We start from the raw sequence: 18,123 nt of genomic DNA, 5'->3' as shown, positions 1-18,123 counted from the left end.
GACAGTGTGTGGGTCCAGGGGGCCCAGAAGGGAGTAGGGAGGGGACTCCCTAAAGGTAGGGGATGGAGGTCACAGGGAGACCTGACAGAGGTGGGACGTTGGCAAGAGCACGAACGGAACTTGGAATCCTGGAGGGGCTGCCAGGGTGGAAGCTGCAGGCCTCCTCCCCTGTGCTCTGGGCTGTCCTTGGCCTTCTTGGGAGACACCCACAGCACAGAAGAATGGTTCTGTCTCTACGGGTTCTCGTCCTTCACTCAGAGCGTCAGTCTTACTCCTTAAATCCGTCCTTAACTCTGATCCTTCTTCTGCTCAAACACCTCCCATGGCTCCCTACTAACCACAGGATAAAGTCCACACCTGGAATCCGGGAGAACCTGATATCAGGGTGGGGACCCTGTGGTCAGCCAGAGAGGCAGTCGGGGTCTTGGGATCAGAGACTCCAGCCTCTCCTCCACCGACCCAAGCCCACTCCCTAAATTCTCCCAGTCGCCCAGCGCGCCCTGCTGGCTCTCGGTGAAGCTCAGGCAGAGGCGACAGCACAATTTTATTACTGGGAATCTGCAAAGGTAGGTGGGTGGGCTCCTTGTGGGTTCCCAGGCCAGGGGGCGGTGGGTGCATCACTGCAGGCCCGCGCTCAGCGGCTCCACCCTCAGCCAGAGTCCGCCCTCCGCGCGCAGGATCAGCTCTGGCGTCCTGCGAGGCTCCTCGTCGTCGGGCAGGACGCGGAAGCGCAGCAGCGTGAGCGCCAGGGCCACCTTCATCTCAGCCATAGCGAACGTCTGCCCGATGCAGTTCCTGGGGGCCGAGATGGGGGCTCTGATTGCACGAAGGACCTCCCCGCCCCGTGCCCCATCAAACCTGAAACCTGGACTAGGACCCCCACCCCCCACCCTGCTCACCCTGAGGGGCACAGAGGGGGTTAACTGTGCCTGGGACCCCTACGTGGGCTTTTGTATCCCCTGAGCCGGGCCCAGAATCCAGGCCCCAACTCAGAATAGCAGATATGGGGTGGGGGCGTGGAGCACACCACGGACCCCTCCTGGACTTACCCAACCAAACTCCCTCCCCAGAACTTTGCCCATAACTTCTGGAGGATGGGAGGGAAGGAGAGCTGGAACTCTGACCATCTACGACTCCACCCCTCCCAGTGCCCTTCTCCACTGTCGTGCCCAGACCCCCACCTCCATCACCCCATCCCCACCCAGAAGCTCACTGGCATCACCTGGGCCCCGCCGAGAAGGGAATAAAAGCCAGAGGTGACCTCCCCTTGATGTTTTCTGGGTCGAAGCGGAAGGGGTCATAGACCTGGAGGGGAGAACAAGAGAGGGTCGCTGAGTGGGGTCTCCCAGGACAGCCAGCCTTGGAGGGACAGATGTGTGTGATGGGGGAGGTGATGTCTCATTTCCCAAGTTAAAACACTGCCCCTCTCCTAGAGTCCCTGGAATGGACAAGGACTGGGAGGGGTAGACAGCACCTCAGGGTTCGGCCAGACAGCTGGGTTGTGGTGGGTCCCGAAAATACTGAGGAGGCAGGTGACACCTGTGAGACAGGAGGGGGCAGTCAGAACAAGGCCCCAGAGCCTGAAGGGCCCCTCTTCCAACCCAGGAGCCTCATTGTGGGCACCTTTGGGAATGACACGGCCTTCTGGGAGCTCAATGTCCTGGGTACAGCGGCGAGAGATGACTGTGACCGGGGGATGCAGGCGCAGACTCTCCTTGAGGCACATGGTCAAGAAGGGCAGCTCCGCCAGGTCATCCCTATGAAAACATCCCGGCCCCCCCAAGAATTATCCAGACATCAAAAACAGTCTTCCAGCCCCTCTGTTGCCCAGTGAGACCTTTTCTACCTATAACGAAATAAACTCCAGATGGATCAGATGTTTGATAATAAAAACGCAGAAAAAAAATTAGAAAAGCAAGAATCAGAAAAGTATCAGAGAAAACCTAGCTCATTTTTTAAAGAAATCTTTTCTGAGCAAAACATCAGCCAGAAAGACTTAATAAATTTGCTTAAAAATAAATATTCTTATGGCCAGAAAGCAAAATCGAAATGTAAATGACTAAGCAAAAAAATAAAGAAATTCAATGTTTTGCTCTTATTTATCATTGTACTAGAGATACTAGCAAATGCAATTAGACCAAGAAAAAAAGGAGAGTAATGTCAGTTGAAATGTGGCGGTAAATGTATTATTTGACAGATAGTGATTTTACAGTTAGAAAGCACAGGAGAATTCACTGCAAAACTCTTACAAATATTGAAGATACAGTTAGGGACTGAATTTGTTTCTTTAACCTTTATTTCGGAGGAGTGGCTGTTTAAACTTTAATGGCTGATATGGTTAACTGGTTCAAAATTTGAAAACTATAAAACATCACCTACCCCTATGGCCCAACACTACCCACTTCCGCTCTTCACAGGTTGTCTAGGTTATAACTACTTTTTAATTTATCTTTTTTGAGCTACTTTTGAAGTGATAGATAGGATAAATACACTGATATGATCATGGCACACTGTACAAATGTACCCAAATATAATATTGTACTCCATAAATATCTATAATTACTATGGGTCAATTAATAAAAAATAAATTAAAATCTTAAAAAAATTCACAGACAGAAGTAAATTACAGGTTACCAGAAACAACAGGGGAAGGAATAATGACAAGTTATTGCTTAATGGGTACAGAGTTTAAGTTTAGGATGAACAGAAAGTTATGGAAATAGAGGTGGTGGTTGCACAGCATTGTGAATATAATTAATTCCATGCAATGCATGTTTTAACAGGCTTAATATGGCAATCCTTAAGTTATACAGATTTTACCACAATAAAAAAAAGTGGAAAATAATTAAAAAGTTAAAAAATCAAAGTTAAGTCATAAAAATTATAAAGCAGCATACTATATACTACACACTGGTATGTATCTTTTTTCATTAAACAGTATATCAATCTCTACTTGTACATCTCCTAAGATTTGTAACAAAATAGGTTTTTCCCTACTCTGAGCTGTAAAATAATTTTCCCATGGTTTCTCCTAGAACTAAGAAGACCCCATTTTAAAAATTTTTAAATACTTGATTCATCTTGATATTATCATCTTGTTATAAGGTGTGAGAAGCAGGTTGAGTAGAATCTTTCCCAAGCAACTTCCCAGTTGTTTAAAGAGCTTTTCCAAAATGATCTATATGTTTTTATTTTGATATAAGATGCCATCTTTAGCAGGTACTATGTCTATGGGGGAAAATTTATATCCGTAAATCATTAGTTTTTCTACTTAGAAATAACAGCTAGTTGGAAAAGATAATAAAAAATAGATGCTAATACTAATGATATAAAACACCTGGATTAAATTTAAGAAACATGAAATCTCTCTACTCCAAATGAATATATAAATTTCCCTCAATCCAAATCAAAGATACAATACACCACTGCAACGAAAGTAGCTAAGGGTTACTTGAACAGAACATGCACAACACCTCTAAGCAAATATTTAAACTCCATTAAAAGATGAAAGAGTATTTGAATAGATGGATCTCCATTCCACACTCTTCGATAGTATGTGTCAATATTAAGAAGTAATCTGTTTTCCACAAATCAATCATATATTCAAATTCACCAATAGAATATATTCACTTCTAATGAAAATCTACCTGATTTTTTTTTTTGAAACTTGATGAACTTATTCTAAAACGTTTCTGGAAGAATAAAAGATCTTGAAGAGTTCAGTTGATTTGAAAATTAAAGATTAAAGAGAGAGAGAACTCATTCTACCAAATATTAGGATGTATTACGAAGGTGCAGTCATACAAATCGTGTGCCACTGAGGCAAGAACAGGGAAAAAGACACACGGAACAGAAGAGAGAGCTCAGAGACAGACACGTGAATAAGTGAAAACTTCACATCTGCTAAAGGAAGCCACACAAAACCCCGAGAAGTGTATAGTGTGTAGATAGTATGTGGGTAAAGGAAATCTGGACAAATTTGACTTAATAGAAATTAACCAAAAGTACCCCAAATGTCTAAAGGCAATCCTTAGCAACAGAAGACAGAAAAAAGACGATTTTTAATACACATTGTAATAAGTAAATATTTTTTAAAAGAGAAGGACCGCAAAAGAGAGCAAAGAATGTAAGATGAACACTCACATGGAAAGAAAACCAGTGGTTTATTATCAACATGTTCAAGGGGTGCTCAATCTCACTCTTTTGTAAGGAAGGAAATGTGTGTTAGGGGAAATACAAAGATCAGCAAAGATTGAAAATTGAGTAATTTAATAATGCTACTGAGAAAGTTATCTGAAGCTGGTGATTTCAGACTCAGCTAACAGGAATGGATTTGCAGTCATTTTTAAAATCATGTAATGCAATCAAAAATGGTCTGTGGCTGAGCAGTTGCACTTCTGGGAATCTGTCTTGCAGAGTTGCTCACACATGCATGTAAGCAACGGTCACCATACACACATGCTGACCAAGCCATGTTTAATTTAGCAAAAGTCTGGAAACAAACCAAATATAAATCAGAGGTAAGTTGTTTAGATAAATTATGGTACATCCACACCATAGAATACTATACAGCTGCCCAAAGGGAGGGAATAGTGATCACTTTTCCTGTAATACACTGCAGGCTGGAATGTAAATCAGCACAGACTCTGGAAGGTAAATCAGACACGTGTCTTCGACAGGAGATGAGCTGGATAAAATATGGAATCCATGCAGCCCATAAAAAAAGTGCTGTAAGACACACTGCTGAGTGGACAAAATGTCATAAAATGTATATATGTGTCAATGCCAAAGGGCAAAAAGTATATTAACATATATATGGAGATTAGATATATTAGAGATAGGCAGATAGATAGATAGATGGCAAACTGATAGCTGTGGTGACCTCTTGCGAGGAAGTGAGGAGATCAGGTTGGGTGGGAGGAATGTCAAGGATAACCCAAGTCTTCTCTGTAATGTCTCATTCAGTGCATAAAGAACTAGTTCTCATCATTGTTTTTGTAATTCAAAACTCATTTTTCATGTGGTATATATACAAATGGAATACTAATTACCCCTTTAAAAAGGAAGAAAATTCTGTCATTTGCAGTGATATGGATGAACCTGGAGATCATTATGCTAAGTGATTTAAGCCAGATACACCAAGACAGATACTGCATGATCTTACTCATCTGTGGCATATAAAATAGTCGAACTCATAGAAACAGAGGGTAGAATGGTGGTTACAGCAGCTGGATATATAAGGGCAGGAAATGGGAAGATGATGGTCAATGGGTATAAGTTGAGTTAGAGAAGAGAGGTAAGTTTTTTAGGTCTATTGCACAACATAGTGACCACAGGAAATAATCATTTTTCAAAATTGCTAAGACAGTAAATTTCAAAGGTTATCCCTGCAAAAGTTATAACTATGTGAAGAGATGGACATGTGCATTTACTTAATTTAATCATTCCATATTGTATACATATATCATCACATTGTACACCAGAAATATATATAATTAAAATTTGTCAACTAAAAATTAAAATCAAATTTAAAAGCAAGCCTATTTTTCAAAAGTCATGCTATGATAAACGTAAAAGAAAATATAACAAAATTATATTGTTGATGTGCAGACCTGTGTCTATTTTATGTACTCTCATTTGTGCAGAAAAAGAGTGTGTGTTTATGTAAATGCAGGCATGGGGATAGCCATTTCCTGGAAAGAAACACAGCAAACCACTGACCTTAATCACTGCTGGGGAGGAGCTTAAGAAGAAAGTTCATTTTATCGTAAATTCTTTGGTACACTCCTTTTTACAAGTGAATAATTTTTCATGAAGTCTTGATTTTTCCAAGTGTAAAAATGCTTCTCTGCCTCACAGGACTGTTGTGTGGAGCAAAGGCTTGGAGGAGAGCACACGACTCCCAAAATGCCTGTCCCGTCCAAAGCCTCCTCTCTGTCCCCGAGCCTCTGCCTGGCTCAGTCCTCAGAATCCCCTCCCTGTGCGGTCCGTCTACAGCTTGTCCTCTCCAGTATGCCCTCCACACCAGTTCTAGGAAGGTCCTTCTACTACCCAGATCTGACCTGTCCCTCCCCTGCTCAAACACTGCCCATGGCTCCCCATTGCCCTTACGTTAAAATCTAACCCATTGCTATTGCTTTGCAAGACTTCCTCAGCCAGCCTCTGCTGCCACCTCCAGTTTCATCATCTCATCATGACTCTGTCTCTCCCTCTGTCTTTCTCTCTCTCCCTCCTCGTTCCTCCCCCCTCTTTCTCTCTCTATGACCATCTCCCCACTTTCACACAAACCTCTCCCTCTCCTTTCCTGGTCCATCTTTTCTGTTCTCTCTTCTCTGCACCTTTGCCTAAACTCTCCTCCTGATCTACAGCACTGTCGTTCAACTGCCCCCAAATATCCATTGACCATCATTAAGGACCTCAAGTGAGACACTTTTTTAAAATTGTAACACAACTGATTATACACGTTTTTAGGGAACAGTGTTGACTATCAGTGTTTGTGTACAATATGTGATGATTGAGTCATAGTATTGGGATGTTCATTATTACAATTGTAATTATTCTTTGTGTCCCTTACCTAGTTTCTCCCTAACCCCTCTCCTCTGCTTTTGCCACCTCTTGTAAGCATAGGTCTGTTCTGAGACACTTTTTTACCCCAGCCTTGCTTCTCTGGGAGCATCCTGACCTGGGACTGGTCCCCCACATGGCTGGGAGCTCCTGGAAGGCAGAGGCCTGGGCTGCATCATTTTCATGTCTCCAGAGCACAGAAAGGTCTGGACACAAAACTGGAGATGGGAAGGCTGTGTGGGAGAGTTTGCTGAATGAAGACAGGGTGGATAGATGATGGAGGTGTTCTTGACAAGACATGGATGAGTCTTTCTCCCAAGTGTCCCCGGTGAATCCCTGGACTAGTCAGTAGGATAGGAATTAGGGCACAAAAGAGGAAGCATTCAGAGAGTGAAGGTGTTTGAAAAAATGCTATTATAGGGAGAAAGGGAAGGGACTGGAAGGAATTGTATTTACTGAATATGTGCTGCATAGCATCATCTGCCCTCATGCATTCACTAATTCTCTCAGCAGCACAGACCTTGTTTCCCAAATATCTGCAACCTTTCCCCTGTTACCAGGCCCTGACTCTGGGCTCTGCTTCTCTTCCCACTAAGCCACAGTGCTGGAATTAACAAAAACTACTTCCTCCTTTCCCCACCTAAGGAGCAGGGCCAATGAAAGGGGCTCAGGAACAGGCTATGGGGACCTGAACTCACCATTCAATCTCTTTAGGCTCACGATCCCTCAGGAGCTCTCGCACCTCCTGCCGGCAGCGCTCCTGGTATTCTGGGTGCTTCGCGAGGTGGTACAGGATCCAGGAGAGTCCACTGGCTGTGGTGTCATGACCTGAGGGATAGCCAGGCAGGCTTGGGTCTCTGGGCTGCTTCAGCACCGGAGGGGTGGACAGCGCCCTCACATTGAGACCCTCAGGGAGGATGGGGGAGGGGAAGATGGGCAGAACTGAGTGATTCAGAGTCCACCAGCCACATCCCCGGGATTGAGAGACCCCTGTTCCCACTGTAGACCCACACTGTGACCCTCACCCTCAAACATGAATGTGTCAGCCTCTGCTCTTATGTCCTCATCTGACAACTCCTTCCCATCTTCATCCTGGAGAGAAGACAATGTCCCCAAATCACACCATGTCAGTGGGATTCTGAGTCTAACCTAAGATAATCCCTGGATATCCATCATCCTTCCTGAAACCCAAGCTCACTCTACACATAGACTCTCCTGGTCACCATCACCAGAGCCCCACCCCACTGGGTTCCTCCCTGGGTCCCTTGCCTCCTGTTTTGTCCCTGCTGGGAGGAATCAATGACCCATGAATATTTTCATGATTCTGCATGATGAGAACTTTTATGAGGAAATTACTGGCAACCTGGGTTTCTGGATGGTGGAATGGCAATTTGTCTCAGAAGTTAGAGATTAAGTATTGCTCCAAAGATATTGGTGCATATTCTAAGTTGTAGAGCTGGAATCTTATCTCCCCTGGGAACATTTGGGTTATAAAGCTATAGACGTTGTCTTCTCACAGGAGAGGATTTAAGAATGAATAAATAAATAAATACATTGTTCTCTCTATGTCTCTCTGTGTGTGTTCCTGTTTCTGGATGGCAGAATGGGCGTATGTGCCATCTGTTCTATATAATTTCTAAGACTCATTATGATGCAAACTATGCCACACATACAGGAAATACACTGTGCTCCCCTTAAACAATTTGTAAAGGGGGAGCTAGAGTTACCATCATACTCTGGCTGCTGTTCTTGCTGCAAGTAATAAATGAGCTGCTCTTACGCAGGGGTTTGGTGAATCTGTCAGCAAAGACATAGACATAGACAAATACATAGATACAGATATATAGATATAAATAACGTGGCAGAATAGCTTGCTAAGGTGTAAATAGAGGGAAATCTCAGGCTCTTCCCATTTTAAACTTAGCAATCTCCTTCTGGCTACACTCCACAGAGTCATCTCTAGAACCTATCTCTGACCTGTTCTTCCCTTTCTCCAATAGTTTCCAGGGCTCCCCAGTTCCCTCTGGATCAAGTTTGAGTTCTTTATATCTGACCTTTGACATAAAGATCCATTCTACCTCTTCAATGCAGGTCCCAGAGTAGCCCACCTTGCTCAGCAGGAGCACATCTATGAAGTCCAAAGTCTTGGTCTTGGCCTTGGCCTTGAGGAAATCATCAACACCCTGATCGGGGAGGGTGCGGCGCCTCTCCTGGATGACGGCGTCTGTGAAGTCGTGCACCAGGCGGCAGTCCCTGAGGAAGCGCTGCCCGTCGGCAGTGAGATAGTACAGGAGGTCCACGTGCAGGACGTGATGATGTTGCCTTTTTGACACAAGGGCGCTGAGCTCCAAGATGGCAGCAATATACTCACTGGGCTTCCTGCAGGATGAGGAAATAAAGGAGGCAACAATGTAACACAGCTGAAGTCTGTGAAGGAACTCCCACAAGCAGCTGGAGCTACTTCCCATTAAGAAACTGAGTGTCCAGAAACAGATGGTCTCACAGATACACAGTGGGTATCTCCAAACTCTCTTCCCTCCATCCCATCTCAGTCCACACAACTCAGATCTCAAGCTTTTCCAACTGGCTCAAGGCCCAGTGCGTTCTCTATCCTCTTGGCATCCAATGTCAACTCCATTTATTGTCTACATGATGTCAGTCCTTCAGAGAGCTCAGCTCTGACCATGACCATCATCAATGCAAACATCTTCCATACTGGCCTGGTAACCTCGTAATAACGTTCACACCCCTTTGCTCAGTTTTTCTATGTCCTTGAGATGTAGGATCTGTCTACCTTTATACCTCATTTCCACTGTCTGTTGCCCATGCTCTGCTCATCCTAGAGTTCTTGCCTTTACTTAAGTATTTCTCCCTGCCTGCAAGGCTATGGTTTCTCTCTGCCCTGCCTGCCCTTCAGTGCCCAGATCTGACCCACCTCCTCAAGGAAGGCTTTTTTGGTTGCCCTGGCCAGTCCTCCCTCCCCTGTGTGTTTCCTTAGATCCATGGCTCAAGTTCCCAGGACCTGGGCAGGGACTCACTCCTGACAGTTGCTGTCGAAGCTGAAGACACATTTTTGCAGACTATCCAAGGTCATGAGGCTGATGTTCTCAAACATGTCCAGATGGGCACTGCCCTGTGAGGCCAGGCGCTGCCACTTGGCCTGGACAGAGAACAGGACAGAGCTGAGGCTGGGACCTGGCTCCCCTTACCCTTCCCCAACCTCAAACACCATTAGGGACTCCCTCAGAACCAGCCTCTTGGTCTTCTGCCCCAACTACCCATCAACATGGAGAACTAGGCATGGTTGAGAGTTGAAGCTGTTACCGTTGGGAGGTGAAAACCCAAGGCTGGGAGTCAGGAGACTTGGGTTCAAGTCCCAGCTATGCCTCCTCTGCTCTGTGTGACCTTGGTCAACTCAATGCCCTCCCCTTGGCCCCACCTGTGAAATCATCAGTAACAATGAAAGTGACCTGCTTTGGTGTAACATAAAGCAGATTAGAATCCCTGCTCCACTGCTACTGCCTCTTTTTCTAGCTGGGTGAATTTGGGGAAGATCCCTCTGAACATCAGTTTCATCATCTGTAATGGGGCAATAATAACCTCTGTCTCACCATGCTGTGAAAATTAAACTACGCAACATGTATTGTGGAATTGGCACATGGCATCATTTCTGGTATATGAAGAGAGCTCAATAAATATTACCTTTCTTCATCCTCATTGTTTTAAATTGATATTAAATAGATCCCTGTGTGGAGAGAGGTAGTCCTCATGGCACTTTGCTGGATAGGACAAGAATACAAGATCTTGATGTTCTTAACCTGGGCCATTTCTCACAGTTGTGTTTGCAGAGAAAAAATCTTGAGAGATAAGGTAATCTCTCCTCTGAATAGATATCAGGCTGGTTTCTGCTTAGTATAAAAGTGGATTCCCTAAGCTTGGTGCTTCTCCCCTGTAATTCAGTGCACTAAAGGAACAGACATCTGTCAAAGCCCACCTGTATCGAGCCCAAGGGATTCAGTGGCTTGGGGAAAGGAAAGTAATCAACCAGAAGCACAGGATGCTTGCCATACTGTGAGTAAGAAACTGCTCTTTGTCTGTGACCCAGGGGTTTCATGTCTTCTGGCAGACTCTATGGAAAAGTAACAAGCTAATTTTTCGGCTTGCAAGTAAGAAAGAATCCTGGGCACTTTATAAAATCCTTACTCTGAATTCTTCACATCTCCCAGTTTACATATTCATGCCAATGTGATTTTTCAGCCACATCCAGTAAAAGATGGAGCCTGTTTTATCCCCACTTTGATTCTGTGCAGAACTTCTTAGTTTCTTTGGCCAACACAATGTGGTTTGAAAGATGAGGTAGTAACTCTAATAAACCTAAGACTCCAGAGGCACTGCAGGCTCCTCTCACTCCCTGGGACCCTGGCACTGCCATGTGAACATGCACAGATGCCTTCTGGAAAAAGACAATCACGGGGAGACAAATTCACTTGTCCCAGCTGATGCCATTCCTGATTCGCCTGAAGCTGGACAAGCACCAAACATGTGAGAAACCTGAGCCAGGATCAGCGAAGCTGCCTACCTGACCCACAGCTGATCATACACCATGAGTGACCCCATCCAGGAGCAGAAGAAACAGTCACTGACCCCATGAACATGTTAACAAACATAAACTTTTTTCACTTTCAACCAGTGATCTGTGAAGTGGTTTATTACTCAGTAATAGCTACTATGCAATCTTCATTATTATCATCAACAGGGTTGCAAGATGCCAGGGATTTGGTGAGGCAAAGCTAGAAACCAACAGCTTCTGTGCACCTGCTACGTGCCCTGGACATGACTACGTTACCTTGTCTTGACTGCTCCTTAAGTAGGCATTATTATCCCCATTTTACAAATGAGAATCCAAGGCTTGGAAAGGAAGGAAAATAACCCCAAAGTCACCCAGCAGAGCCATAATTCCAGACTGACCTGTCTGAGGCCCATCCCCCTTAACAAGGCTCTAGCTGGGACCCTGGGTTCACGTGACTCACGTGCATGACGTTCACGCTGTGGTTGAAAATCTTCACATAGGGCTTCAGGATGTTGAAGTGGAAGGCGGGTGTCAGCAGGCGGCGGTGGTGACTCCACTTGTCACCGGCACTTAGCAGCAGCCCATCCCCTAGTGGGGCAGCCGTGGGTAGCGGGCAAAGGCATCACCTTCCCCTGGTCTCCCAAGGTTGTCCCCAATCCCATTCACCTGCAGTTACTCACCCAGCCAGGGTTTCAGGAAGCCATATAAAGTCATATCCTTGGGTGCAATGGCAGCTGACAGGAACGAGGACAATCAGGGGCCATGGAGAGGGGGAGGGGAGGGTCTTTGGGTGTTGGGTGGAGGCTCCTACCCAGGGGTCTGCACTCCCCGCTTCAAGCCCAGCATAGCAGGGAGGGGACCGAGGGAAGAGCAAGCAGGGAGGAGAGTGGGGATTAGGTGGAACCAGACCAGGCTGCAGCAGCAGAGTAGAGAACAGGAACACCCTAACATGGCATGACTCACCCCAGCGCACCTTGACATGGCTCCTACATGGTCCACTGTGTTCAACAGCAGGTGAGCACAGCACGGCACTCTACGAAATGCCTTTACAGGGACCTATGATAACCTGTCTGCCTCAGAACTCTCTGATGTCATATGACATAGACCTGGGACATGTGACATGGACTAACACATGTTAAGATGTCCTGACATGGCCAAAACATACATGACAAGCCCTGACATGACACAACATACTCTGATATGAACTCAAGATGGTGTGACATGACCTCAGCATGCCCACAGATGGGCTCCAGTCAAGATTTCAAGGTTTGAGACATGGTTCAGATGTAATACAGACTGGGCCTTAGGTGTGACCAAAACATACCTTAAGACCTGCCTCAGAAAGACTTAAATAATATCCCAGACAATTCACAAATGAATTCTGGGTCCCAGACCTCAGACGAGCCCAAACACAGCCCAGAGGAGAAAAGCTGCAGAATGAGGCAATCTCAAACAGCACCTCAGACGAGAACCAGACAGACCCTGACAAGCCCCAAATGCCCTTGGCCTCAGCATAGCCCACACTTGTCCATCTCCATGTGATCCCAGGAGTAATCCAGGTGTAACATGTGGCAGGTGTAACCAGGACCCTGGTGTAAATGTAAATGTGACAAGATGTGGCCACATAGCAGGTGTCACATGGACACATTTGGACATTGGTAGACACAAGCAGATGTCAGACAGATGGGAGACCAGGTGAGGCAGAGGCTGTGGCTCTCAACCACCACCCCCGCATCAGCACTGGGGTCACCCGACCAGCTGGATGCAGCCCAGCCTCAGGTGTGGGCATCCTGTGGCCAGTGCAGTGTCTACCTGGAGCAAAGAGCATGGGCTTGATGTAGGTGGGGTGGAGGATGTGGATGAATGCATGCCAGCGCCCCACCCACCGGCAGCACACACCTCAAAGGTGCTCGCCAGGCCCAGTGTGCACAGTGGACCCTCTTCCCTGCTCCACATCTGGATAAGAGCAAAGAGGTCCCAATTCATGCTCTTCTAGGATGGCAGAGAGAAGGACCCGCAGGGCTGAGACCCAGACCCAGGCCCAGTGTTGAGCCTCCTCCTGGGATCTCCCTGCATGTCCTCGACACATGACTGTTCAGGTCCCTCAGGAAAGGACAGGAAGGTCTTTGTCCATTTAGAACCACCACGTTCACCTGGGTTCTCCTTCATCAATTTTTCAGATAAAGAAACTGAGGCTCTGAACAATGAGATACCCATGGTCTGTCAGAGAGTAAGTGGCATGCCTGAGATACGAGCTCAGGTCTGTCTGAAGTTAGAGCCTGAGTCCCTAACCACTGACTTGTTTTGTTTCCTTAACACAGTAGCTCTAGAATATCCATGTCTGCCAAGACTGAGCAATCGGAGTCACTGAGATTGGATGAGGAATCGGTTCTTTGACCCAGGGCTAAGATAATTCAACTGAATCATAGGACATTAATGAGAACTCTGGGGCACAGGTGAGCTTTCCTGTGGGAACTGAGCTTTTGGAACTCATCGTTGACACCATGAGGAAAGGGCTTCCTTGGAGGAAAAACAATACAGAGAAAAGTCAAAAGGGGAGAAGGATACAGGTTCCTAATGACATTCTTTCAGACCTCGATCCAGCCGTGCCTGGAGGCCACAATCAATATATGTCGTTGGTTTGCTTAGACCACACGTGATTGAGCTTCCACCTCTTACAACTGAAGGGGACCTCAGCAGCCAGAGAGAGCTGGGGACCTGCCCAGCATCATCCAGCAGTTTGGTGTAAGAGCCATGCTCTCTGTGGGACATTGTCCCTTCCCCTGGCTTGTCCAATAATGGGAAGGTAAGAGGGCAGAGTAGGGGCACTAGGCTGGGTTGTGGTCTTCTATTGAAGATTCTGGGACCTGGAGCAGGTGGGCAATGAACACACAGTGGACAAGCTAAAGAACGGGGTAAAAGAAACTTACCCACCAGAGGTGGACATCGTGGAACTAGCAGCCCAGATCATCCACCAGCTCCAAGCCCTCCTCATTGCTCAGGGTCTCAGAATGGACAATGCTGATGCCAGGCATGGTGGGGGACCTCAAGTGCTTGCAATGCCCCTGCATCCCCTGCTCTCTGCTTTGAAAATTTCTACTTATGCTTCCAACCCAGCTCACGTAACCCCACCTCCAGGAAGCCATCCAGCCTGCCCCATCATGAACCTTGTTTCTGCTCTTAACTGTTGCGGTCCATTTCACTCTGACCCTTTTCTGACCACACGACATTGGGGATGTCTTTCCAGGTTCATATCCTCAATATCAGGGTGTTCTCCTGTACAGGTTCTTGGGTTGAGGTGTTTTGGTACCTCAGAGGTGCCCAGAACACCAGGGCAGGGAGCCAGAGGGAGATACAGGGATGAGACACTGAGATGGGGACTGGTGAATACATGCAAGAAAGAGGAAGACAGATGAGAGAGGAGACGGAAGGAGAGACCAAGGTCCTGCAGGGATTGCACAGAATCTTGGGGGAGGAAGCCGTCGAGTGAGCCATGGCACTCACCACCACAAGCTCCAATGGGTACCTGAGGCATTGATGACAGACCGGATGATGTCGGGGTGGCATAAATTGATGGCAGGGAAAAAGGGGCCCATCCAGACCATAAACCCCTGAGGGTAGGTGGACACCAGCTGAGTCAGGTTCCTCAAGCCCTGCTCTGTGGGAGTGACCTGCAAGCAAGACAAGATGGTCACCTCCTGTGATGGTTCATTGTAGGTGACAACTTGACTGGGCTATGGGATGCACAGGTGACTGTGAAACCTTATGTCTGTCTGTGTCTGTGGGGGTGTTTGCAGCAGAGGGTAGCATTTGAATCCGTAGACTGGGTAAGGAAGATCCACCCTGCCCAGTGGAGTTGGGCATCATCCAATTCCTTGAGGACCCAGGTAGAAAATAAAGCCAGAGAAAGAATTTTCTCTGTCTTCTGGAGCTGGGACATCCATCTCCTACTACTCTCAGACATCAGAACTCCAGGTTCTGGAGCATCTGGACTCCAGGACTTATATCAGCAGCCCCAGGTTCTCAGTCTTTTCGACTCACAATGAGACACATCACCAGCTTCTCTGGTTGTCAGCATGGCGTGGGACTTCTCAGCCTCCATAATCATGTGGACAAATTCTCAAAAACAATCCCCTCTTCTCTCTCTCTCTGTACACATGCACGTGTGTGCGCACACACACACACACACAGAGACAATGAACTCTTCAAAAAGTTCAAGGAAAGATTCCTATTACCTTATAATTCTATTTTTCCATGAGCTTTTTGAGGTATCATCATATATATATATGACTAATACATCCACATTCTGACTAATACACTCACATTCTGACTAATACACTTACATTCTCTCTAGTACACCTCCACAGTAGAAGGCTAGAAAGTGCCCCCTGCAGCCTCAGGAATTGGTGCAGCCTCTGCAGTGAAAACATATCTGGATTCTGCACGGATGGAGGGAATCTCTGCTTCCTGCTGCTCCTTCCCTCCTGGGGCCATCAGTAAGAACCAAAGGTGCAACCCAGGACAGAAGGAGAAGACACACTGTCTGCCTGCAGGGAGTCCCACCTTGTCTCGAGAGAATGGATTTCTCTACTCATGCCTGAGTAGTTCCAGCCTGGGGGCAGCTGCAGAGGTGGACTATGGGCAGCAGTGTGGCCTCAGAACTTATCCCTGAGGCTGGTCGCCACATCCTATCATGTCCTGGTTGGTCCAAATGACCTCCAGTTCCTCCCACGGAAAAGGTCTGCACACCAGAGACCTTGCAGCCTTTACAGACCTTGGGGAGCAGAGGTGAGCTCTGACTGTCCATCAGGAAGGTGGCTCCCACCTATGGTCACCTTCTATACACCTGGTTCTGGGCATAGGGCATCCTGTGCACACTCTCCCTGATTGTGTGCACACTCTTATCAATCATCCTCTTACAAATGTCAGCAGGTTAACATCATAGGTCAAAGTCAAGAGGAGAGGGAGTCATAAACATCTTCTGGAAGGGCAAGTGAGTGGACACCTTTTATCAGGTTGGGCAACAGGGAGCATTGGTACATCTTAGAGAGGAAGAGCAAGATAGGAGGAAGGTGCCCTATAAAGGGGAGGGGATGGAAGACTGGCCACAGTTCCATTATGGCCCAGCTGTGCCCATGTGTGTGTGTGATCATAGCTAATTTCTGAGGGAATGCAGCAGCCCAGAGGTGTGCAGATGTAAGGAAATGTGCCAGGCAGGATGGATACCCTAGAAACTACCCAGCAGGAGGCTTCAAGTCCAGCAGTGGAGAATGTGGGAACACCCAGGGATCCCTGCTCTGTGCAGCCCACCCTATGAGACCTCAGAGGTGCACTAATGTAGGGAAGACAGGCAGGAAATTGATCCAGAGCAGTTTGGGGTACAGGGACCAGGAGTGAGAAAGACTTGGGATGGCACTGCAGATGACAGAGTGAGCCACCTCTCTCAGTTCTCTGCTGCTGGGACCCCAGCCCACTCCCTGACCCCCAGAATAATGAGCCCCATTTCTGATCCCATGAGAAGTCCATTCACCCTGACACCCCAGACCCGTCCAGCTGCCACACTCACCAAACCCAAGTGGCCCCAAAACCATCCCCGTTTTGGAGGCTGTGGGAAACATTGGAGGCGGCGAGAGTTGTCATAGAAGGTGTAGGTCCAGGACAGGACACGAGCCAGGAGCCAAGTGGCTCCAACCAGCAGCAGGAGCAGCCACGGGGAGGCTGCCACCGGCCCCAGGCCCAGCCAGGACAGGCTCAGCTGCAGCATCCTGCAGGCAGATGGGACAGAGGTGAGGACCGGAGGCCAAGGCAGGGCCACGGGAGCTCCAGGGACAGTGGAGAGGGGCAGGGAAGGTGGGTGCTGGGGGCAGGGCAGGGAGGGCTCAGAGATGGGTCAACAAGGACTGAGAACAGGGAGGGAGACCCAGGGAGATAAGGGGGGGAGAGAGAGAGAGAGAGAGACTGATTAGAGTTCAGAAAGGCCCAGCCTGAATCACTGGGAGGTTGCCAGAGGCTTAGTTATCCAAAAATCACCAGTCTCCTGGGCTGTGACCATCCCAGCTTAGGGAAGTGCCCCTTTCCATCCTGGGCCAGGACTTCCCAGTCCCACTTCCCCCAGCCTGGCACCTTCTGTCCGGAGCAGCTTGTCACACAACCTCTTCTGTCTCTGTCCTGGGAGGTTTGTCTCTGTCCTCTAATCTATGGAAGGCTGTGGGAGTTCGGGATGCACTGGCTGGGCTGAGCCAGCCAATACCCAAAATCCTGGCTGCCTGATCCCTGCCTGGGCATCTGGCCAAAGCATGGGGTGGGACCAGCTGAGTACAGAGGAACCAACTCAGGGTGACACAGCATGAGCGCCGAACCCTCAACTTAGCACCTCCCTTGTGGGGCGGGGAGTAAGTTGATCACAGGTGAGTCTAAGCCCCAAAGATTACAACTTTCCCTGCCCTTCCAAGGCCAGGGTGCAGCAGATAAAACCAAGAACTTGAAAGTTCAGATGCCAGTGGAGCAGGGCCAGGCCATGACTTGTCCCAGAAGTTCCGAAGGATTTGCTAGACCTTCATAGGTGGTGTGGATTCAGTGAAAAGGAAGAGACGGACCACAGATGTCTAGTGTAAGTGTGGACAATGACCACATGAATCTTGTTTTATTTATATGTTTTTATTTAATCTTTTACACATTGATTTATCTTTTAATCAAAACATTTTTTATTTATTTTTTATTTTTTTACTGAAAAACAAAGGTCAAAACGTTCCAAGGCACTCATGCTGTGACAAAAACATCTACTCACGCATCAATTGTTCACCCCAAAGCCTGTGGCTTCTGGCCAGGCAACTATACAATAGCAGCATGCTTGGCTTTAAAGAGCGTCAGACTTTTAGTTTAAACTATAATTCTTAACCTTTTAAACTTACACTTTAACTCTTTTTCAATCTTACGTATACTTACTACACTTGATTTTAATAACATTGATTAGTTATGTTTAACAATCG

General features: G+C 47.2%; 1 protein-coding gene across 2 annotated transcripts; it reads right to left on the bottom strand.

The window, feature by feature from the left end:
- Positions 1–617: 617 nt before the first annotated feature.
- On the bottom strand, positions 618–16,898 carry LOC134387472 (cytochrome P450 4F2-like). 2 transcript variants are annotated; one of them, XM_063109935.1, is made up of 13 exons: positions 16,701–16,898; positions 14,751–14,805; positions 12,947–13,036; positions 11,815–11,868; positions 11,595–11,722; positions 9,603–9,724; positions 8,673–8,943; positions 7,590–7,656; positions 7,263–7,392; positions 1,624–1,757; positions 1,475–1,539; positions 1,223–1,305; positions 618–795 (listed from the first exon to the last, which is right to left on the bottom strand). In XM_063109935.1, the coding sequence occupies exons 1-13, from the start codon at positions 16,896–16,898 to the stop codon at positions 618–620; spliced, it is 1,575 nt and encodes a 524-aa protein (XP_062966005.1). The 2 variants fall into 2 exon arrangements, with proteins under 2 accessions (XP_062966005.1, XP_062966004.1); XM_063109934.1 differs by lacking the exon at positions 12,947–13,036 and having other exon boundaries at positions 14,661–14,805.
- Between the last annotated feature and the right edge of the window lie 1,225 nt (positions 16,899–18,123).

Source organism: Cynocephalus volans, chromosome 10 (genome assembly GCF_027409185.1).
Source record: "Cynocephalus volans isolate mCynVol1 chromosome 10, mCynVol1.pri, whole genome shotgun sequence".
NCBI lineage: Eukaryota > Metazoa > Chordata > Mammalia > Dermoptera > Cynocephalidae > Cynocephalus > Cynocephalus volans.
Note: the sequence above shows the minus strand (reverse complement) of the source record. Positions and strands in the feature narration are given on the sequence as shown.

Coding starts and splice junctions, on each gene's coding strand:
- LOC134387472 (XM_063109934.1), bottom strand. CDS start 16,898: ATGCTGCAGCTGAGCCTGTCCTGGCTGGGCCTGGGGCCGGTGGCAGCC. Junction 11,723..11,814: donor CTTCCTGAAACCCTGGCTGG/GTGAGTAACTGC, acceptor CTGCCCCACTAG/GGGATGGGCTGCTGCTAAGT. Junction 8,944..9,602: donor TTCGACAGCAACTGTCAGGA/GTGAGTCCCTGC, acceptor CTCATCCTGCAG/GAAGCCCAGTGAGTATATTG.